The 24,435-nt window shown below is 45.1% G+C and overlaps 1 protein-coding gene across 2 annotated transcripts in view; it reads right to left on the bottom strand.

Moving 5' to 3' along the window:
• STOX2 (storkhead box 2) overlaps window positions 1–24,435 on the bottom strand; it is a 225,984-nt gene that overhangs the window by 27,945 nt on the left and 173,604 nt on the right. For both annotated transcript variants that reach the window (XM_040418716.1, XM_040418717.1), the window contains exon 3: window positions 3,427–5,689. In XM_040418716.1, coding sequence (XP_040274650.1) covers window positions 3,427–5,689 — 2,263 coding nt within the window. The remainder of the gene's footprint in view (window positions 1–3,426; window positions 5,690–24,435) is intronic.

Below are 24,435 nucleotides of genomic sequence, written 5' to 3'. Positions count from 1 at the left end.
CCCATTCTCAGTTTTATAATTTAAAAAAATCTCTTCCCTCTCCTGATCAGGCACTGGGCTCCTGCTCGGGCACCTGCTACTCTGCAGGTCTGACACGCTCTCCACTGTGACATGATGAGCACAACGTCAGGTCGTAGTGCGTGTCTCCACCTACTACGTTCTCACACTGTGTGCATCAGGACGTAGTGGAGAGTGAGCTGGAGCTGCAAAGTAGCAACATTGCCCGATCGGGAAAAGACATCTGAGCAATGGGGTGGAGAGCGAGCCGGCCTGACTGCTTCCCGGCTCCACAGCTAGAGCCGCACTTGAAGAAGCAAAGAGCCACATGCGGCTCAAGAGCCACAGGTTGGCCACCCCTGGCCTAGGCCATCCTTATGTAGAGCACCAATTCTTTTCTTTTTTTCAGATCCTCAGCGGGTTCTTTGCAATGAGGTGCCATGTTGAATTTCCAGTGACCAGTATGATAAGAGTGTGAGAGCGATCATACCAAATGTAACACATCTGTTCCCCATTCACGCCTGAGACCTTGTAACACCAATGGCACCAGGTAGGAAAAATGGCTAATTGGGCACAATTTGGTCATTTTCACTTAGGGATTGTACTCACTTTTGTTGCCAGCGGTTTAGACGTTAATGGCTGTGTGTTGAGTTATTTTGAGGGCACACCACATTTACACTGTTATACAAGCTGTACACTGACTACTTTACATTGTATCAAAGTGTCAGATCTTCAGTGTTGTCCCATGAAAAGATAGAATAAAATATTTACAAAAATGTGAGGGGTGGACTCAGTTTTGTGAGATACTGTAACTCTTCTGTTTCAATTCCTGTCTTGAGCTCTTTGCTTACTGTTAATGGATGGAATAATTCATGATTTAGACCACGTTCACATCAGCATTAGCAATTTCTGTTGTACTGCTCCATTAGAGTAGAACAAAGGAAATAACTTAAGGACTAGATTGGCAGATAACGGTAACAAATAGAGCCAGGCAGACCCCACTGACTATAATGGGGTCCATTCGGTTTCCATTTCAGATATCCTTTATGTTCGTGAAAAAAAAGTTGCTGCTAAACACCTAAACAAGAAAATCCAACGTATCGTCCACTTTCTCCCCATGACAGAAGACCTCCAGTAATGGTTTACCAGACCCGGTAGACATTACATTGGCAAAAGATTCCCCGATCTATAGGAATCTTTATTTTATTATTATTTTAATATATGCACTGCAAAACACTGGAATTTAAAATAATAAGACTTTGATCATATCTGCATTCTGATTTCCATTAAATATGGAACCTGTGATGCAAAGCTGGATCTGTCACATGATATTGTTTCTGTCAAAGTGACAGAATTGGTAATGGTGTCTCTGGACAGAGCCTCTAAGCTGAATGCCCCACTCACACACCATTATTTTTCAGCATTTTTTGCGGGTTCATTTCAATGGGGATGCAAAAAATGCAGACAACACACCCTGTGCTATCCACAGCCCCACAAAAAAGATAAAACATGTCCTATTCTTGTCCATTTTGCAGACAAGAATAGGCATTGTTGCAACTGGTTGCAAAAATAAATAAATAGATGCGACAGAGATGTCATCTGTATTTTTTGCGAGTCATCAATATCAGATCGACAGGAGTCCACCCCTGGCACCACCCTCAGCTGTATGAAGAGGCCACGGCACTCCACGAGCGCTTATGTCTTTTCCTAGGCCACGTGAGTACAGCTACTATCAAATGAACGGCACTGTGCTTGGTAAGCTTCCAGGAGGTCGTGGCACTCACCAGAGCTCCGGTGAGCACTGTGGCTTCCTCAAACAGCTGACTGGTGGGGGTGACGGGAGAAGGACCCCTGCCGATCTCATATTGATGACCTATGCTGAGGATAGGCCATCAATATGAAAATCTTGGAGAACCCCTTTAAGTGAAAGCCTTTATAAAAAGCAGGAATCACTAAAGAGCATGTGTGAGGAACAAAATAACTTGCCTCTGTCACCCGATGCTACATAAACTATATATAATATTGCCTTGATTTCAGGTATTTAAATGGTTTTTTTAGGAATAGAATATTGATGACCGATCCTCAGGTCCGACCCCATCACTCCCGCTGATCAACTGTTTGAACAGGACATGGTGCTCTGGCTACCGCTGTGGTCTCTTCCTATGCCAGTGACTTCACATGCATTGGTCACATGATCTATGTGCCGCTCAGTCCCATTCAGGTGAATGGACCTGGAATGCAATACGAAGCACAGCCGCTATACAATATACAGTGCTGTGCCTGGTATGCTGTGAAGAGGCCGAAGCGCTCCCATCAATCATGAATTTTTGCTTTGAGTGTCACTGTGAAGTAATCTTAAATTAAAGCCTATACTGGATCTTGACCTTAGGCCTCGTTCACATTTCCGTGTCAGTATTACGTATGTGAAAAAAGCGTCCTTATTTAATCCGTGAATATGTCTGTGAAGGATCCATAGATGGTCCATGTGTCCGTTTTTACCCTCCGTTTGTCATCCGTAATCCACGGACGTTGCTCAGCTGAACATTTATTTCAAGAGCATTTCCTATCTGTCTTCTGTGAAAAACAGACACACCATGGATGCCATCCGTGTTGTGTCCATGATTTTCACGGACCTATAGAATTCAATGAGCATGTTTGGCTGCATCACCGACCAAAGTAGTGCATGTCTCTGGGATTTTGTTACTAAAAAATACTGATGTGTAATCAGACACATTTAAATCAATGGGTAAAGTGTGCTGTCCTTGGAAAATGTGGACAGCACACGTCAGTGAAAAACGGAAGTGTGGATGAGGCCTTATCAGCAATAACTTTATCCAGAGCTATAAAACAGAATTTGTATATAAAAAGGTATTTTAAAGAGTAACTCACAAATGAAATAGACATTTCATTTTAATTACGTAAAGCCCACAGCACCCCTCTATTCCTTGTTCTTTTGTTGCAAATGATATAAAAATAGATCTTGACAATAAACACCAAGTGATCGAGATTAGGAATTAAAAGTACTGGAAATGGGGAAAACAGAACAGCTTTGAGAAAATGGTGAAAAAATATAGAAAAGCAAATGAAAACTATGCGTTGGTTACCATGAAAAAGGTCCAATAAGAACATATTATGAGTCCCCTAGGTTTTGCATAAGAAGAGTTCCACATTACAATGATAATTACTGAGTATCTGGCGGTTACTTCAGTTCCACTCATGAGATGCAATTTAAAATAAAACAAAAACATCCCCCAAAACGTACAAGAAATACTATGCAAACCAGAATCCAAATGAAATATACAAATCAGCACATGCGGTTTGAGCACAAAATGGCAGTCGCCTACAATGAATGACAGTCCATGCACTCATTTCATACACATTCCAGATAACTAGAACATGTCAAACACTTGAGATGCTACATCTTCTTACCGTGGGGAGTTAAATCCACTATCTACAGTAATACTGCTACTGTCCATGCTGTCCAAACGAGCAGAGTGAGTGGCTCTCTGGCTGCCACTGCTGTCCGTTTCCTTTGGATTCAGAAGTGTGAGGTTTTTCTCGAACTTCCTTTGTAAATCCCTTTCCTTCTCCCGTTGTAGCAGCCACTGCATTGTCCCCACGTCATCTCTGTTTTTTTCCTCTTCTGTTGGTTTCTGCGTCCCTTCCTCGGACTCGTCATCTTCAGACACATTGTAGTAATCAAAAGAGGCTTCTTGATTTCCTGCTGGCTCTTGAGGCCTGGGTGAGACGGCAAGGTTTGGGGTGACTGAGGTGGTAATAGGTTGCTCAAAGTTCTCAATGCTTGCTGGCAGTGTTTCAGGAGAAGTTTTTTGGTGTGTTTTCAGTAAACTCACACCTGATTTATGAAAACTGTTCACAGATAGGCTATTGTGCAAAGGTTTAAATAAAGTATCCTTACTGAAAATTTCTTTCCTTTTGTCAAGGCTGCTCGTTTCTGCATTATGATGTGGTACCAACCTCCCATTGGCAATCAACTCTGGACTTTGACTAGTTGCAGCAACTGATAGACCACTAACAGTACCTTTTGGTGAATCTTCTTTGTACTCCCCTTGTTCTCTGGCTATATGTTGTTGTGGCTTCTCAGCAGGAGAGAGTCTTTTTAAGCCTTCTGTGAGACTTGGCATGTCAATGTCCTCCTTATTTTTTCCTAAAGGGGATGGAGCAGTGAGAATTGTTTCACTAGATGTATTACACTGAAAATAGTCATCTGCAGTTTTTTTGGAACAAGAATTAAGTTCACTGTATGACGATAAAGTCTCTGGAAGCTTGCCTTGTTCCAACAGGCTACATGATTTAGGGGTATCGGCACCACCACTAGCTAGTTCAGGAACGCACGGATCTTTATAAGATAGAGTCCTTTGATGACTCAAACTACTATGTGATGGCCTTAAAGTGCCGTCATCTATATAAGACTGGCTTGGTGTTTTCTCATCAAGACTACAGCCTTCACCTAGGTCATCTGGTGTCCCTAAAGAAGCACAACTTAGAGGTCCCTTTGAGTTGTCCATTGACCTAGATCTTTCCTTGGCTTTACTTGACCTTTCATTTCTTGACCTCCTATCTTGTGTATGGCTGTGGCTTCGATGGACCTTTGAATGGGAACTGCCCCTTGAGGGTTCAGGAAAAGGCATTTCAGTCCTCCTTTTGGCCAGTTCACCAGACACATCCCATTCTGGTGTAACAGGAAAATGAGATTCTATCATATTTGGATTACTGAGCACGACAAAATTTTCTCCTCCTTTGCGCTCCATTATAAAACAACCTTCCCTTGGTGAACGATTCCGTGGATGATAAAATTCATACTCCCTCTCTCCAGGCAAGTCTAAGTGGGATCCTTCAGAAGGGTCACCTTTGGAAGCCCTATTCTTGCTATGTGACCGAGATTTCCCATGAGTTTTTCTATGTGTCCTGCTCCTTCTGCTTCTTCCACTATGATGAGCTGATGAACCAGCTTTGCTTCTCTGAGATTTTTCTTCTTCAAGTTTTTTCATTAGTGCAGTGTGCCTCACAACATTTTCCACTGTTAAATCTGGGTTTATTCGTCTAATGATTTCCATCTCTACTTCCCGGGGTATAGTATTTGGTGTGTCCTCATCTCTAAGAGGCCATTCCTCTGGAGGAAATTGAGCTGAAAAATTTGCCAGCTGTTTTGCTTTGTCCTTTTTAAAACTCAGCCTGAACAATTTTAGACCAAATTTTTTAGATGGCTTTTCCCCATCTTTAGGTTTTGAGAGGGTTTCTGTTTTATATGAATAATTTATGGTACTTTTGCTTTTCTCTGTAGGGGGAATCTGGCACAATGAAGGGGGACAATATGAGTCTTTGCAGTCTTTTGCAGATTTCCTTTGTAAAGTAGATGCATGGATGCTATGCATATCTTCTCTGCAGCAATGACAAGAGTCGCAGTGGTTTTTGGAGAGTGTTCTGTCCCTGACACATCCTGAAGGGGATGGCGTTATAGTTCCTGGTTGTGGAGAGGTACACTGAGACCGGTCAGGTATCCTCTCATCCAAATGGTACCATTTACTGTTAGTTCTTATAAGGGATGGGGTTATGAAATAAGTCTGTGGCGTCACTATAAAGTATCCATCTGGAGTAGGATAGATTTTTCTCTCTCGGACAAGCATATTGAGTGTATGTCGCAGGATCTCAGGGCTTGGGGTTGGTACACCTAAATGAAAACATCAAGAAAAATATATTAGATACAATATACTCAACATTTCTGAAATTGTTCTTTGTATCCACAAAATATTCAACTTAAAGATTAAAGAGGTTTCCCGGGTTTTTAATACTGATAACCTATCGTCAGGATAGGTTATCAATATCAGTTTGGCGGGGGTTTGATACCCAGCAGCCCTGTCAATCAGCAGTGTGAGTTGGCCATGGTGTTCCGTTGAGTGCAGCAGCCTTATTGCAGCTTGCCACAAACAGCGCCGTCCACTGGTGGTGGTATTGTAGCTCAGCCCCATTCTCTTAAAAGGGACTGAGCTGCATCTAGACCATGCAACCGATGAACTTGACGTCACTGGCCTAGGGAGAGGCTGCAGCGCTCATAGGAGCGACATGGTGTCCTCAAATATCTGATTGGCAGGGATTCCAGGAGTCAGACTCCCCATAATCAGATATCCTGTGGATAGGACATCAATATAACAGTCTTGGACCGCCCCCTTAATATTATGCGCTATGGATACTATTAATATATTGTAAACTACGCAGCAGATTAGTAAAAAAAAAAAATTAGGTATGTAATGATCATAGACTAAAGGACCCAATATTGTTGATTTTGCTATCAAAAGTTTACATTGGATAGTACTGCAACACTGTAACAGATTCCCAGGCGTCCGCTGGGAATCTGTTACAGTATTGCAGTGTTTTCTGGAGTTTCTCCTTCCCGTGCTGGCACGCATTAGATCGAGTGCTCACCATCCCCCTCTTTGATTACATTGGATAATAATCATGGAACTTTGTTTCTAGGGGAGTGTCAATCTAAGACTATGCTCGTGTAATACATAGTACAAGTGGTATCCTACCCACCACCTTCTTTTCTCTATCTTTAGATGAATATGTGCCATCATTTTTCAGCCAGGATGCAGCATAGTCTGTAAGATACTTTAAAAAAACTTTTTTTTTTTTTAAATATCAACACAACTTTTTGTACGCACATAAAAGGTTTAATTTATAATTATTACTTCTGTAACCATTTCAGTTTGTGTCTTTTTGAGTGACAATCATGTACTAAGAGGAGCAGAGGAACCAGGTGACTATGCTTTGGAGCCCTATCATGTCCTTATACACATAAAAGACTAGCAGTGCTATCAGCATGGAGTGCAGGAATGCAATAATACTATACCAGGGATCAGCAACCTCCAGGACTCCAGATGAGAAACTACAACTCCCATAATACTCCATTCACTTCTATGGGAGTTGTGAGAACATCCGAGCATGTTTGCATGCTGGGAGTTGTAGTTTCACAGCAGCTGGACTGCTGAAGGTTGCAGATGCCTGTACTATACAAGTGGACAACGACAATCACTACTTAAATCACGATTCGGTGAGACACAATCGCCGGGACAAAGGGCCTGGGAGAAGGATTGTCCAAATATACAATTGGTGGGGTGGGGAAGTATTTTTACTAACCCAGATGTACTATCTCACAATTTGAATCATGTCCTAACACAATTCAATATTTACCATAGACTATATGTTACCCCCATATGGTTAATTAAGTGTGGATTGAGAGATACCTCTATGGCCTCATGCACACGACCGTATTTTTTTGCGGTCCGCAAAAACAGGTTCCGTTTTTCCATGATCCGTGACCGTTTTTTCGTCCGTGGGTCTTCCTTGATTTTTGGAGGATCCACGGACATGAAAAAAAAGTCGTTTTGGTGTCCGCCTGGCCGTGCGGAGCCAAACGGATCCGTCCTGGATTACAATGCAAGTCAATGGGGACGGATCCGTTTGACGTTGACACAATATGGTGCAATTTCAAACGGATCCATCCCCCATTGACTTTCAATGTAAAGTCAGGAGTTAATATACCATAGGATCGGAGTTTTCTCCAATCCGATGGTATATTTTAACTTGAAGCGTCCCCATCACCATGGGAACGCCTCTATGTTAGAATATACCGTCGGATTTGAGTTACAACGTGAAACTCAAATCCGACAGTATATTCTAACACAGAGGCGTTCCCATGGTGATGGGGACGCTTCAGGTTAGAATATACTAAAAGAACTGTGTACATGACTGCCCCCTGTAGTTAACACATTGGTGGCCAGTGCGGCCGCCCCCCCCCCCCCCCCCCTCCAGTTAACTCATTGGTGGCCAGTGGGCTACATGACAGGTCATGTCACTTACCAGTAGGAGGAGCTCCCGGCCGGACGCAAACATCGCAGCTCGCAGGTAAGTATAATGGTTCTACAAATTGCTAAGTAACCATGGCAACCGGGACTGCAGTAGCGTCCTGGTTGCCATGGTTACCGATCGGAGCCCCAGCGATTAAACTGGGACTCCGATCGGTACCCTCCGCTGCCACCAATGATAGGGGGGAGATTTTAATTAGGAGGGGGAGGGAGGGGAGAAGGCCCACTGGCCACCAATGAGTTAACTACAGGGGAGGGAGGGGGGGGCCCACTGGCCACCAACGAGTTAACTACAGGGGAGGGAGGGGGGCCGGACGCACTGGCCACCAACGAGTTAACTACAGGGGAGGGAGGGGGCCCACTGGCCACCAATGAGTTAACTACAGGGGAGGGAGGGGGGAACTGCCCCCTGCTGCCTGGCAGCACCTGCCAGGCAGCAGGGGGCAGTCATGTACACAGTTCTTTTAGTATATTCTAACCTGAAGCGTCCCCATCACCATGGGAACGCCTCTGTGTTAGAATATACTGTCGGTTCTGAGTTTTCACGAAGTGAAAACTCAGCTATGAAAAAGCTTTTATGCAGACGGATCTTCGGATCAGTCTGTATAAAAACTAACCTACGGACACGGATGCCAATCTTGTGTGCATCCGTGTTCTTTAACGGACCCATTGACTTGAATGGGTCTGTGAACCGTTGTCCATCAAAAAAATAGGACAGGTCCTATTTTTTTGACGGACAGGATACACGGATCACGGTCTCGGCTGCAAAACGGTGCATTTTCCGATTTTTCCACGGACCCATTGAAAGTCAATGGGTCCTCGAAAAAAAACGGAAAACGGCACAACGACCACGGATGCACACAACGGTTGTGTGCATGAGGCCAAATATCATAAGATTTTATTAGGGAGAATATTATTACTGGCCAGACTTCTGATTAGCCGGAGCTGGTTTGCATGCCATAGTTTTTGTATCAGGGTCGAGGAGCACTGATGTAGCAATAGGGGTCACAGCAGTCAGTTGTGACGTGATCCCTAAGTCAGAGGGTTTACAAGCACCCCAACACACCACGGCTCTTGAATCACATAGCCCATTCCTAGAGAGAACTGTGCAACCAGATGGTTACAGCTGTACAGCCCTCTCTTTCCCTTTCCTGCACTCATATGTTTGATCAGTGTAGGGAAGAAATAGAAAGTCACACCCAGGGCAATGCTGAAGCCTGGACCACAGTCATGCAGCATTAACCCCTCCACTGCCCACCACGAGGAATATCGACATTAACTTTTTCACTGCCCTAGACCACCAGGGATCCAAAAATAACCCCTGCACTATCGTAGACCACCAGGGATCCATAAATCAACCCCTGCACTGCCCTAGACCACCAGTTATACTGACATTAAAACCTTCAGTGCCCTAGACCACAAGGTATACTTACATTAAAGGGGGTTTCTGTATGTGATCAGTGGGGGTCTGAGTCTCAGGACCCCCACGATCAGCTTTCTGAGGAGGCCGCGACCTTCTCGCAACTTAGTAAGCACAACGCCTTCCAACGGATAATGGCTGTGCCTGGTATTACAGCCCAGCCCCATTTAAATGAATGGGACTGAGCTGCTCCTAGGCCACGTGACGTCTCTGGCCTAGTGTAAGCTGCGAGAAGATCAATATGAGATTGGTGGGCGTCCATCTCCACTGATCAGCCATTTAAAGGAGCCACTGCACTTATATTAGAGCTGCATCCCCTTCAAGGCTACCAGCGGTGCAGGATAGCATTGAAGGGGATGCAGCCCTCACATGAGCACTACGGCTCCTTCAAGCAACTTATCAGCGGGGTTCCCTGGATTTGGACCCCCACCGATCAGATACTGATGACCTACCCTGAGGATAGGTTATCAGTATAAAACACTCAGAAAACCCCTTTAACTCCTTCTCTGCCCTAGACCACCAGACATACAGACATTAAGACTTTCACTGCCTAAGACTATAGAGTTACAAAGGCCAAGACTGAACATTGCCAGCGATGCAATTGCAAGTTACATGTGGGTTGTGGCTGGCATAAAGAGAATTTGTGCAAAGAAGAGGCCCAAATTGAACTTCTGCACCAGAGCACGAGTCTTTAGCTACGTTGTCCAGGAGCATAACCCCTTGGTAAACGCACGCTCATGTAGCAGAGCTTCTCAGAGCGCTCTACACTGTGGGGATTCATCTGAAGTTTGGCGTTTCCAGCATGTAAAGTACAGATCCACAAAAAATGGGGTATATTCTTTGTATAATTAGTTATCCAATAAACTTCTATATCAATTCCATGCAGTTTCCAATATCTTTGCTTGCTGTCAGTAAGTTACAGGACTGGTTACAGTATGTGCATCAGAGCTTTGTTTTTGTTTTTTATGAGCTGAAAACCTTTGTGTCCATCAAATGACAAGGACAGATTGTTATTTACTGGAATTAATCAATGAAGGTTCCTGCTGAAAACTGTAAGTAACTGATGCAGAAAGGATATTGGAAAACTGTAGAATTGTATTCACCAAGTAAACTTACAGTGCCCATTAGCGTGGGTAGCTAGATCCCGAAGCAAGCCAAATATTGCACTCCCTAACCCGTGGACACTCCCCTTTTTACACAGGCAGAGCTGATCAGGGTCTGCTAAGACCCAGCAGCTCTGCCCTGCCCCAGAGACAGTAGAGGTTCAATAGAGAGTAAGCATAGCCACTTCCTCCATTCACTGCATAGTGCTCATTGAGCACTATTCACTGAGCAATGGAGAAGGTAGAAGCGTTAATTAACCACTTCTGTCTTCTCGGGGACCAGACCTGCTTCTGCTACAGACTGTTGAAGCTTTTATCCCATGACGTACATGTATGGCGCTCTGGATTAAAGCCCAGCACAAAGTACCCTACAGCGCTTGGTCGTTGACATTACTAAGGAGGATTATTAATATGGGGGCCTAAATGGAGTCTGTATAAAAGTTCCATGGGAACCACTTAAACCTCCACAGTAATAATCCTCCATTATGAGGCTACTTCCAATTCCTAATTAGCCCCCACCCCACCCCCGACTACACTCACTAATTAAAAATCCCCATGAATAAAAAAACAAAAAACCTGTAGACTGGAGCGGCGTGCATCCTACGAGAGAGCCAAGTGCGTGCGCACCGATGACACATCTGTGCATGCACATCCGGCGTACTCATAGACCGCAGGTCTGAGCCAGTCTGCATGCAGTGTGCGCCATGCACGCGTTCCACCATCACCGTTCAGTGGCTCATTTAGTGGGAGCAATGAACTGCTTGCGACACAGTCAATGGCATTATCTGTGCCCCTTGCAGTTTGGCACCCACGGCAATCTCCCCTCTGGCTCCCCCACGCCACTCCAATGCCATAGGGCATATGCGCCAGGAGAACTCCCGGTATACATTTCAAACGTATCTGTATTCCCCCACTCACCCCAAGTATTCCTTTTTTGCTTCGGCCTGGGTTGTAAACATTAGTATACATTTTTCTTTGCTGTACAGTGCTAATAGTGCAGTAGACTAAGCTAATATTCTATGCAGAGAAATCCTGTAAAAATTGTATATATATCTAGTGTTGAGTGAACTTGCGATTTGCAAGTTCGGCGTTCGGGTTATCTAAGAATTCCGTAATGTATTCCGTTACCACAGACCATAACGGCTTTTTATGACCACATGCACCCACAGAAACCTATGGCCAGCACAGACTTCTATTATGACGGAATGCAATACAGAATGCCTCTTATAGGCTTCCGTGGTGCATGCCGTCATAGAACTCCGCTATGGTCCGTGGTAACGGAATCCATAACAGGCTTCTTAGATAAACAGAACACCGAACTTGCAAATCGCTATATATATGCCATATATTTAGTTTTAACATGGAAGTATGATACCAGTGGCAAACCTACCATGGAGACCGAGCACGTGACTGCTATGGGCCTGGGGGGAAAAGGCACAGTACTGAACTGCTTCTATTCACTACATTTTTAGACAGCTGCCGCTAGTGGGAGCTCAGTGAAAGAGATTTACAGCTTCTAGGGCTATGATATACATGATAATTGCATAAATGCAGTGAGCCACCCCAGTGGTGGCCGAAGATGGCTAGATAGCTATATGATATACCATGGGAAAGGAAGCAGGAGATTCATCAATGTAGTTAGGCCAGTTGTCTGTTATAAACGTATTGGGAAATACAGTGTTCAGAATTAGTGCCATATTTATGATGCACCTGTTCCTGTTTTAATTTTTTTGCATTAATATTTATTTGACTAAAAAATAAAATTATAAAAAAATATAAAATTTTCCTGGCGTATGTGACGCACACATACTGGGAAACTGGGGCAGGGCCCTGTAAGATCTGTGCACGCCTCCTGCATGATGCCATGGTACATGTTGGAGGTACAAGTCTGAGTAAGTCCTCCCGACATATACCCTTCATGTACACTAGCAAACACTGTGAATACACTGTAAATGATGTCGCAATGACACAGATACCATGTGCAAGACAATAATGCAGTATGTATTTGTGTGATCACAATCTTGTAAAGAGCATTCACCTGAAATCTGAAAGCCTTTATGTTCTCAAGCAGCATTTCTTTCTTCACCATTCTAAAAATACTCATCGGTCGTTAGGAAACGCGAGCATTAGAGGTTCTAGTCTTTAAAATACTGCATGACAGGAGCAACACAGTTACTTAAGATTATGTAGTTCTTTAAAAATTCAAAAGTAGAAGCTGTCTGGACACTGAATCATCAGACATGTACGTTCTCTGAATCTCAAGAGAGTCTGTTGCGCCCTGACACGGAGTTTGCAGACACAAGATTATGTCTTGTTTGTTGCTCACAAGGAACGCTGACCCAAGGTGAACTTAGTTAATGGAAGAGGCATTTCCTCTCTGCTGCCTAAGTCTACGAGTACGTCAGGAGCAAAAATCCAAAACATGATATAACCAGGCTGGACTGATTAAAAAGATAAACTGGTTACAATGACTCGAAGATAAAACACCTACAACAATCACACGTTTAACTGTCACAAACAATACAATACATGGCCATTGCCTGCCTGCCACTCATGTACTGCATGACGGAGCCAAGGTGGCGGATGATGGGACTGATAGGTAGAGATGTCAAACATATTTAGAAGTTCTCATCCTTTCATAACAGAACAGTCCACATCAAGGGAGTTGTAACCAGGGGTGTCCTGGCCATAGACCCTACAGGTAGTGGCCTAACTAGAACTGACTGGGCTCCACAGCAAATTTTTAAACTTCTTTGCAACCCCCAACTCATGTGGCTAGTCAAGAATGAGCTGTCAGACAAGGCCCGGCAGCCGCTCCATTCGTCAGAGGGGGCCCTGACAATAAAATCTTTTAGTCCTCCTCCTGAGGGGGCCCCTTGCAGCGGCTTTCCCTGCTTCTTCTATAGCTACGCCCCAGCCTACAGGTACATAGCGATCAGGCGCCCTTCTGAATTCAACTCTATCACTGTCCTCAGTATGGTGATAGGCCACTATTTTATTCTGCACTGTGGTATTTGGTTTTTCTAGGGGCGACATTACAAAATTGCTTGCCCCGCCTACTTCAGTTATCACTGCCTACTTGTTTTGCCCCCCTTCTGTCAATTTGGGGTCACTTTTAGTTTTTTATCCAGGGCCACTTTAAGTTCCCAGTGTGCCCCTGACTTGACTTGATAACTGACAGTGACAAGCACTAATATAAAAGACCACCAAGTAAACACACAGGCCCCCCCTGCTTTTAGGGCGCCGCAAACAAAGCCCTAAGGCTACTTTCACATCTGCCTTTTTGCTGGATCCATTAGGGGATCAGCAAAAACGCATGCGGTCAATAATACTACCACCTACATCCATTCAGAACAGATCCGATTGTATTATTTCTAAAATGACCAAGACGGATCCAGCACTAAAAACATTGTAAGTCAACGGGTGCCGGATCCATTGTTTTTGTCCCTGAAAAAACTGATCTGGCACCATTGACTTACATTGTGTTTCAGGCCTGATCCGTCCTGTTCAGTATGCCATGACGCACACAAAAACGATGCTTGCAATAGTTTTGTGTGCGTCATGGGCAGTGTCGGACAGGTGAGCCTAGGGCCCACCAGTAACATTTATTTTGGGGGTTCACCACACAGATACAGGGAAATATTACCCGTTCACACAGTAGCAGACAGCAGCAAGGTGGTGATTAATTATAGGGGTCCCTGTAGAGACTTCAAGAAGGCGGGTGCCTAGTTAATGAGGATACTGGCTGGCTTGCCCCGGTGTCTAGAAGTCATCTCAGCCATCCAATCCATCTATAATACTAAACTGTTAAATAATCTACCCAGGTTTTATATGGATATAGGCTGGTTGAGATGCTGTATGCTGCCCATCTATATGTAGTGCAGTCACTCTACTGTGCCATGTGTGCAGGGGGTGTGCTCGGGGGTGGACGGGGCAGTGGTGTGCCCAGGGTGTTTGGCACCGGGGCGGGTCCTTTCTCTGGCACCCCCCCTTCCCGCCCCCGAATACTTGACCACATACCTCTTACATCCAGTGACATCTCCTGTCATGTAGACCTTCTCTTTCCTCTTCTCCTCCGTTAGACCGCCATGACAAATTTTTTCAGCCGCATCTCGTCTCTACAGAGTTTGTGACACAGACACGTTAGATTTCTCAGTTTTTCAATCAACCTCCCCATCCTGGTGTCCCCACAGTGTCATTCTGCTGCCACCCCCAATACTGTGCCCGTTGTCCCCCCCAATGTCCCAGGTACTATACTGCTGAAAAAATAGTGACCCCAGTAGACATAATTGGGGTCATTTATCTAACTGATGTAATGTAGAACTGGATTTCCAAAAGAGCTGTCAAAAATGAAAGGTGGATTCTGATTGGCTGCTATGGGCAACTAAGCCAGTTCTACTTTACACCAGTTTGACAAATTACCCCAAATGTCCCTATAGTGTCTGCATCAGTTATAATGTCCCCTAGAGTGCCCCCAGTAATAATAACACCCTATATTGTGCTCCAGGCAATAATCCCTGTATAGTGTCCCCAGAAATAATTGAATTGCCCCTACAGTGCCTCCCCAATAACGCCCGCCACGCTGCCCCCATATAGTAATTTCTCCACACTGCCCCCACTGTCCCCATATAGTAATTTGCCCACACTGCCCCCCATAGTAATTCTACCCCTACACACAGAGTAATTTCCCCCACACTGCCACCACGCAGTAATTTCCCCCACACTGCCCCCATATAGTAATTTGCCCCACACTATAGTTTCCTCCACACTGCCCCTCCACAGTAATTTCCCCCAATATCAACACCCCCCACACAGTAAATTCCCCCAATAATAACGCCCGCCACACAGTAGTTGCCCCCACATAGTAATTTCCTACACACAGCAATTTCCCCCCACACTGCCCCCATATAGTAATTTGACCCACACAGTAGTTTCCCCCACATTGCCCCATATAGTAATTTGCCCCCCACATAGTAATCCCTCCCATAATATTTTGCCCCCACATAGTAATCCCTCCCATAATAATTTGCCCCCACACAGTATCCCACCATAATATTTTTCCCCCACATGTCCTCCTGTGTGGCCCCCACATCCCCCAAAGTTGGTACATAAAATAAAAAAATAAAAAACTAAAAGCTAAATACTCACCTGCGCTTGCCTCTAGAGGAGAGGAAGGCGTGCACACTTCACTGTGCTGCTGCGTCCCGGCACAGGCGCACGCGATGATGTAATCACGCACGCCTACGCCAGGATTTCACTACTGCATAGGCCTCAGGCCTGAAGCCTATGGCGGTGATTGGCGGCAGGGCAGGGAATTATGTGCACCCGTGCCCCGCCGCAGTATGTGGGCGTCAGCGCTCCAGCAATGAGCGCTTCCATCTGTATTAAAGGAAGCGCTCATTCCTTCTGGCACCCCCCTGAGAGCCGGCATCCATGCCACTGCCCCGGGGCGATTCACCTGTACCCCTGTGGGCCAGTCCAAGCATAGTCATGGGAATGCAAGGTAGCAGTGTGCATTCTGATGCACTCCGTTCAAGTTTGGTCAGTTTTGTCCCCATTAAAAATTAGGAGAAAACTGAAGCGTTTTGCTGCGGTTTTGAGATCCGATGCCGGATCTCAAAACTGTACAGCAGGACGCAGATGTGAAAGTATCCTAATCTGGGTTCCGATTTTGGGGTCTGATTTGGAAGAGGGAGCATTCAAAAGCTGAGATTGGGCCCAGAACCTTCTGCAACCAGGATTCCTTGGAATGGGTTCTTCAGATCACTACAGCAGCAAGATCAGTCACTTTTACAGTAGAGATGACAAATATGCAGTCAACATATCTCCGGTAGAATATAGTGCAAGACAATACAGTGGTCGTCCCACTGTATATTGAATGACCCTTTATTGTAACTTGAGGCCATAACTTTATGGAAAACTAATAATTGCTTCCAAAGCCCCAAAGAAAATAAAAAGTTGCATAAGTATATAACTAATAAAGCAAGTCCTTACTTTCTATGATGAGGACAGGAGCTTTTTCAGGGCCCTTCACAGAGAAACTACTAGACAGCCAATGCAGGGGTTTTACCACTGAACTGACCAAGCTCACGGGCATCAACAGTGTCTGAGGCCATTGTATGTTAAAAATATTGTATCCTAAGGCCATTGTAAATATATGATGCTTTCTGCCCCTAAATACTGTGTGGTATTTTAAACGTACATAGTTCAAACTAGGGATTGACCGATATTGATTTTTTAGGGTCGATACCGATACCGATACCGATAATTTGTGAACTTTCAGGCCGATAGCCGATAATTTATACCGATATTCTGGGAATTTTCATTTTTGAGAAAAATAAAAATTCCTACACAAATCTGCTGAAAATTAATATGTTTATTGTTAATGTGTATTTTTTTTTTGTAAATCTTTTTCATTTATACTTTTTTTACTAACTTTTAGCCCCCTTAGGGACTAGAACCCTTGTCCTATTCACCCTGATAGAGCTCTATCAGGGTGAATAGGATCTCAAACTGTCCCTGCTGCTCTGTGCTCTGTGCACACAGCAGCATGGAGCTGAACATGGCAGCCAGGGCTTCAGTAGCGTCCTGGCTGCCATGGTAACCGATCGGAGCCCCAGGATTACACAGCTGGGGCTCCGATCGGAGGAGGAGGGGAGAGGGGATCCTGTGGCCACTGCCACCAATGATTAATACTGGGGGGGGGGGTGGGCGCACTGCGCCACCAATGTTTTTACTATTGGGATGGGGGGCGCACTGCGCCACCAATGATTAATACTGGCAGGCTTGGGGGGGGGCGCACTGCGCCACCAATGTTTTTACTATTGGGATGGGGGGCGCACTGCGCCACCAATGAAGATAAGTCTCTCAATCATTCATATACCGGAGGCGGGAGCTGGCTGCAGAATCACATAGCCGGCTCCCGACCTCTATGAGCGGTGGCTGCGATCCGCGGCACCTGAGGGGTTAACTACCGCGGACCGCAGCTACAGCTCATAGAGGTCGGGAGTCGGCTATGTGATTCTGCAGCCAGCTCCCGCCTCCTGCATATGAATTAATGAAAGGCTTATCTTCATTGGTGGAGAGGTGGCCACAGCCCCTCCCCTCCTCTTATCTTCTCTCCTCTCATTGGCGGCAGCAGCAGCACAGGGGGAGGGAGACACTGCTTCCTTCTCCCCTGTGCTGCTGAGGGAACACAGAGAGCGTTGAGAGCAGCGTGTTCTGTGTTCCCCATACGTTATCGGTATATCGGCAAAATAGATGCCGATACCGATAACGTTCAAAATCCTGAATATCGGCCGATAATATCGGTCAAACCGATAATCGGTCGATCCCTAGTTCAAACCAGTGCTGATTCATTTCTAAATTTATTATTTATTTTTTTATAAACATAGCATAACACCTTCAAAGACATAGGGGGGTATTTGATTATGATTTGCGGTTGTTTTGTGTCATTTTTAAATCCATCTTTGCTTTGTGTGCCTGCATCAAATTTATGAAATGGTGCACCTTTAGGGTACTTTCACACTTGCGTTATTCTTTTCCGGTATTGAGTTCCGTCACAGGGGCTCCATACCGGAGAAAACTGATCAGTTTTATCTTAATGCGTTCTGAATGGAGAGCAATAAGTTCAGTATGCATCAGGATGCATCAGTTCAGCACCTTTACGGTATTTGGCCGGAGAAAATACTGCAGCATGCTGCAGTATTTTCTCCGGCCAAAATTCCCGAACACTTGCCATTTGAATTCCCATTGAAATGTATTAATGCTGGATCTGGTACCAAGTGTTCCGGAAAAACGGATCTGGTCATGCGCAGACCTTTAAAAATGCAGAAAAAAATTTAATACCGGATCCGTTTTTCCGGATGACACCGGAGAGACAGTGATATCCGTTTGCATATGGATTTCCGGATCCGGCAGGCAGTTCCATTTGCTTTCCGTCCTAATAGAAGTCTATGGGAATCAAAACGGATCCGTGTGGGTCCCGTTATTTTCCGTTATAACCATGTTATAATGGAAAGTCATATTGGAATCCCTAACGCTTGTGTGAATCCACCCTTAGCAGAAAACCGTCCGTCGGCTCACTGCTCCATCATTCCTCCCCCCTGCCGGCGCTCCACGCTGCTGGTCTGTGCAGGGGGAGGGGCCGGCTGGCAGTCAACCTCTGCTCCTCCTACACAGATCAGAGCAGCTGATGTGTATCCTTCCTGCTGCTGGGGAACCAGTTGAGTATTTTTATTTTTTTATTTTTTTTAACTTTCTGTCAAGGGGCACAATCCTGACGAAATTACTGTGAGGGGGCACATTCCTGGGCATAATTCTGTGATGGGGCATAATCCTGGGCATATTTCTGTGAGGGGGCACAGTCCTGGGCATATTTCTGTGAGGGGGCACAGTCCTGGGCATATTTCTGTTAGGGGGCACAATCCTGGCCATAATTCTGTGAGGGGGCACATTCCTAGGCATATTTCCGTGAGGGGGCATAGTCCTGGGCATATTTAGAAACATAGAATGTGTCGGCAGATAAGAACCATTTGGCCCATCTAGTCTGCCCAATATACCGAATGCTATGAATAGCCCCTGGCCCTATCTTATATGAAGGATGGCCTTATGCCTATCCCATGCATGCTTAAACTCCTCCACTGTATTTGCAGCTACCACTTCTGCAGGAAGGCTATTCCATGCATCCACTACTTTCTCAGTAAAGTGATACTTCCTGATATTACTTTTGAACCTTTGCCCCTCTAATTTAAAACTATGTCCTCTTGTAGCAGTTTTTCTTCTTTTAAATATTCTTTCCTCTTTTACCTTGTTGATTCCCTTTATGTATTTAAAAGTTTCTATCATATCCCCTCTGTCTCGTCTTTCTTCCAAGCTATACATGTTAAGGTCCTTTAATCTTTCCTGGTAAGTTTTATCCTGCAATCCATGTACCAGTTTAGTAGCTCTTCTCTGAACTCTCTCCAAAGTATCAATATCCTTCTGGAGATATGGTCTCTAGTACTGAGCACAATACTCCAAATGAGGTCTCACTAGTGCTCTGTAGAGCGGCATGAGCACCTCCCTCTTTCTACTGGTAATGCCTCTCCCTATACACCCAAGCATTCTGCTAGCATTTCCTGCTGCTCTATGGCATTGTCTGCTTACCTTTAAAGAGGACCTTTCACTAGATTAAAAAATCTAAACTAACTATACAGACATGTAGAGCGGCGCCCAGGGATCCCCCTGCACTTACTATTATCCCTGGGCGCCGCTCCGTTCTCCCGGTATAGGCTACGGTATCTTCATATGTTAGGCTCCACCCAGGCTGTAGCGCTGGCCAATCGCAGCGCTCAGCTCATAGCCTGAGAGAAAAATAAAACTCTCAGGCTATGAGCTGAGCGCTGCGATTGGCCAGCGCTACAGCATGGGAGAAAGAGACGCCGGCAGGTTCCACTGGGTGGAGCCTAACATATGAAGATACCGGAGGCTATACCGGGAGAACTGAGCGGCGCCCAGGGATAATAGTAAGTGCAGGGAGATCCCTGAGCGCCGCTCTCCATGTCTGTATACTTAGTTTAGATTTTTTAATCTAGTGAAAGGTCCTCTTTAAGTCTTCTGCAATAATGACCCCGAAATCCCTTTCCTCAGATACTGAGGTTAGGACTGTATCACTGATTTTATATTCTGCTCTTGGGTTTTTAACATTAAATTTTAGTTGCCAGATTTTTGACCATTCCTCTAGTTTTCCTAAATCCTTTTCCATTTGGTGTATCCCTCCAGGAACATCAACCCTGTTACAAATCTTTGTGTCATCAGCAAAAAGACACACCTTACCATCGAGGCCTTCTGCAATTTCGCTGATAAAGATATTAAACAATATGGGTCCCAGAACAGATCCCTGAGGTACCCCACTGGTAACAAGACCATGGTCTGAATATACTCCATTGACTACAACCCTCTGTTGCCTGTCCCTCAGCCACTGCCTAATCCATTCAACAATATGGGAGCCCAAGCCAAAGACTGCAATTTATTGATAAGCCTTCTGTGTGGGACAGTATCGAAAGCCTTACTGAAGTCTAGATAAGCGATGTCTACTGCACCTCCGCCATCTACTGTTTTAGTCATCCAATAAAAAAAATCAATAAGATTAGTTTGACATGATCTCCCTGAAGTAAACCCATGCTGTTTTTTTGTGTAGGGGCAGTTATCTGGGCATCGCTATTCTGAGGGGGCACATATTTGGGCATCGCTACTCTGAGGGGGCACATATCTGGGCATCGCTACTGTGAGGGGGCACATATCTGGGCATTGCTACTGTGAGGGGGCACATATCTGGGCATTGCTACTGTGAGGGGGCACATATCTGGGCATTGCTACTGTGAGGGGGCACATATCTGGGCATTGCTACTGTGAGGGGGCACATATCTGGGCATTGCTACTGTGAGGGGGCACATATCTGGGCATTGCTACTGTGAGGGGGCACATATCTGGGCATTGCTACTGTGAGGGGGCACATATCTGGGCATTGCTACTGTGAGGGGGCACATATCTCGGCATTGCTACTGTGAGGGGGCACATATCTCGGCATTGCTACTGTGAGGGGGCACATATCTCGGCATTGCTACTGTGAGGGGGCACATATCTCGGCATTGCTACTGTGAGGGGGCACATATCTCGGCATTGCTACTGTGAGGGGGCACATATCTGGGCCTTTCTACTGAGGGGGCACATATCTGGGCATCGCTACTGTGAGAGGGCACATATCTGGGCATCGCTACTGTGAGAGGGCACATATCTGGGCATCGCTACTGTGAGAGGGCACACATCTGGGCATCGCTACTGTGAGAGGGCACACATCTGGGCATCGCTACTGTGAGAGGGCACACATCTGGGCATCGCTACTGTGAGAGGGCACACATCTGGGCATCGCTACTGTGAGGGGGCACATATCTGGGCATCGCTACTGTGAGAAGGGGCACATATCAGGACATGACTACTGTGAGGGGGCACATATCTGGGCATAATCTGAAGGGGGCACATATCTGGGCATAACTACTGTGTGGTGGCATAAAGAGGGAATAATTACTACGTGGGGGCATTTAGGGGACTGGGTGGAATTTCGTGTTTATATATGTTTTGGGTGTAGTTAGAGGCGTGGCCTAGTGCAGAAAAAATTTGCATGGGAGGCAAAGTGTGCCATACATTGTGTCCCTCTTCCTTCTGTTCAAAAGTTGGGAGGTATGATGAAAGCATGTACGCCTAAACAGATCACCATACTGGTGCAGCTCCACTCCATGGACACAAGGGTTCCGATGCACATGGGATGAACAGGAAAATAAAAAATGTAGACACCACAGAGTTTCCTGAAATTGGTATATTTATTAAAAATATATAAAATAACAATATGAGAATAGCGCTGTCCTCATATTGTTATTTTATATACTTCTAATAAATATACCAGTTTTAGGCTACTTTCACACTAGCGTTCGGAGCGGATCCGTCTGATGTTTCATCAGACGGATCCGCTCCTATAATGCAGACGTTTGCATCCGTTCAGAACGGACCCGTCTGCATTAAAACTTAGAAAATTTTCTAAGTATGAAAGTTGTCTGAGCGGATCCGTTCAGACTTTACATTGTAAGTCAATGGGGAACGGATCCGCTTGAAGATTGAGCCATATGGTGTCATCTTCAAGCGGATCCGTCCCCATTGACTTACATTGTAAGTCTGGACGGATCCGCTCGCCTCCGCACGGCCAGGCGGACACCCGAACGCTGCAAGCAGCGTTCAGGTGTCCGCTCACTGAGCGGAGCGGAGGCTGAGCGCTGGCAGGCGGATGCATTCTCAGTGGATCCGCCTCCACTGAGAATGCATTGGGGCCAGACGGATGCGTTCGGGGCCGCTCGTGAGCCCCTTCAAACGGAGCGCACGAGCGGACACCCGAACGCTAGTGTGAAAGTAGCCTTAGGAAGCGCCCTGGAATCTCCCTTTTATATTTTTCTGTTCATCGCTGTATTTATTATTCCTGTACTGTGACATCAATGTATTATTCATGTACTGTGACATCACTGTTTACTATCCCTGTACTGTGACATCACTGTTTACTATCCCTGTACTGTGACATCACTGTATTATTCATGTACTGTGACATCACTGTATTTATCATCCCTGTTGAGAGACATCCCTGTACATTGACATCACTGTGTGTCTCTGTCTGCCCTGTATCAATGTACTGTGACATCACCATGTTTATTATCTCCATATTGTGACTTAACTGTGTTTATTACCCTATTAATTGGATATAACTGTATGGATTATCCAGATTTTGTAATATAACTGCAGGAATTATTCCTCGGACTAAACATGCTTTTTTTAACATGTCACAGTAAACCAAAATGTTGTCTACCCAAACTCTGCATAACATTCACAGTGGCATATTTTGGACTGGAAACAAAATTGTGATCTAAAATCTATCTTGTAGGCCGCATAAATTTACCAACAGCAAGTACCAAGCTTTAATATAAGGGTATTTTGTCTCCATCTACTGGACAATCTCTGTAACGCTATAGACATTAGTCTTTGCTTTCACTGGAATCAGCATTGCAAATCAGTATAATGCCATGTACTCCTGAGAAACGGGCAGCGTCCATAACTGGGAATCATGCTGGTCTGAAACTAGCCTAATTGTGTCTGGGGTCACGCCAGGTTTGCATCAAATGCGGCCTTGGTGTCAAAACACAGGACAGAGTGTATGATAAAAAAGGCATGTCTAATGTCACATAAGTAAAGGACATGTTCTCCTGTAAAGAGACATGGCATCTGTAAAGTGGAATGGCTGCAACCTAAAAATTTGATACATGCCACAACCTCTCCTCTTCCGCATCACTGTTCCGAAAAATTGGTATGTTTTTACAGAATAATTCTATATAAATGAAATGTAGACAACAGTCTTCAGTTATGAAGACTCGTTATTGTCTATCTTGTCTGGACCACTTTTCATTAAAAAGGATTCTTTTTAACAAATGGACACCGCACAGGAGGCAGAATAAAATAAATAATAATCCTTCCTCCCCCTTACTTCCGTTCCTTCCCCGCTGCTCCTGTAGTGGATATTGTGTGCATTGTCTACATCACAAACAGCACATGACCTCTAAGGTCACTGATTGGCAGCCGTGGTCATGTGAACGATGGATGTGACATCATCACTGCTTGACCACTGGGGCCTGGAGCACATTTACAAAGTAGGGTTTCTTGTCTATTTTATACTGCCCCTGCCCTGTACCCATTTTTAAACCTCTTGGAAAACCCCTTTAATAAAGCTCAGGTTCCTTACCTTCCTCTTGGCTCTAGATATCCTGAGATAAGAGCTGAACGATGACCAGCTTTAAAAAAACAAAAAACCCTGTACAAAAGTTGTTGAGCATTGTAAGTAAGGCCTCATACACACGTCAGTAAGTCGCTAACATGTGCTGTCCGTGTTCTCCATAGGCAGCACACGTATATATTAATTTAGTCCATTCGTTTATTCACACATCCTTATGGACTACTTTGGTCCATGATGCAGACCAAACACGCCTATCGAACTCTTTGGGCCTGATTTAAGGTACATTCACACGACCGTGTGTAATCCTTTCCGATTTGCAGTACGCAAATAACGGAACCGTGTGTGTCCGCATTTTGCGGACAAATGACTTCCGTACGTCTTCCGTTTTTTACGGTCCGCAAAAAGCGGAAGGAAAAAAAAAAAGAGAGGGGGGAAAAAAAGAATTATTAAGGCCTTCAAAAATACGGAAACAGATCCGCAAAAAACGGATGACATACGGAAACCAATCCGTATGTCATCCACAATTTGCGGAACCATTGACATGAATGGTGCTGCGGACCGATCTGTACAGACAATAGTAGGACATGCTTCATTTTTTTGCGGAATGGAAATGCGGACACAAGGATGCGGACAACATACTGAATGTTGTCCGCACATTTTATTCACCCATACGAATGAATGGGTCCGCTTCTATTCCGCAAAATGCGGAACGGATGCAGATCG

Source organism: Bufo bufo, chromosome 2, assembly GCF_905171765.1.
Source record: "Bufo bufo chromosome 2, aBufBuf1.1, whole genome shotgun sequence".
NCBI classification, from domain to species: Eukaryota; Metazoa; Chordata; class Amphibia; order Anura; family Bufonidae; genus Bufo; species Bufo bufo.
The sequence above is the reverse complement of the archived record's forward strand: the minus strand, read 5'-3'. Positions and strand labels throughout refer to the sequence as shown.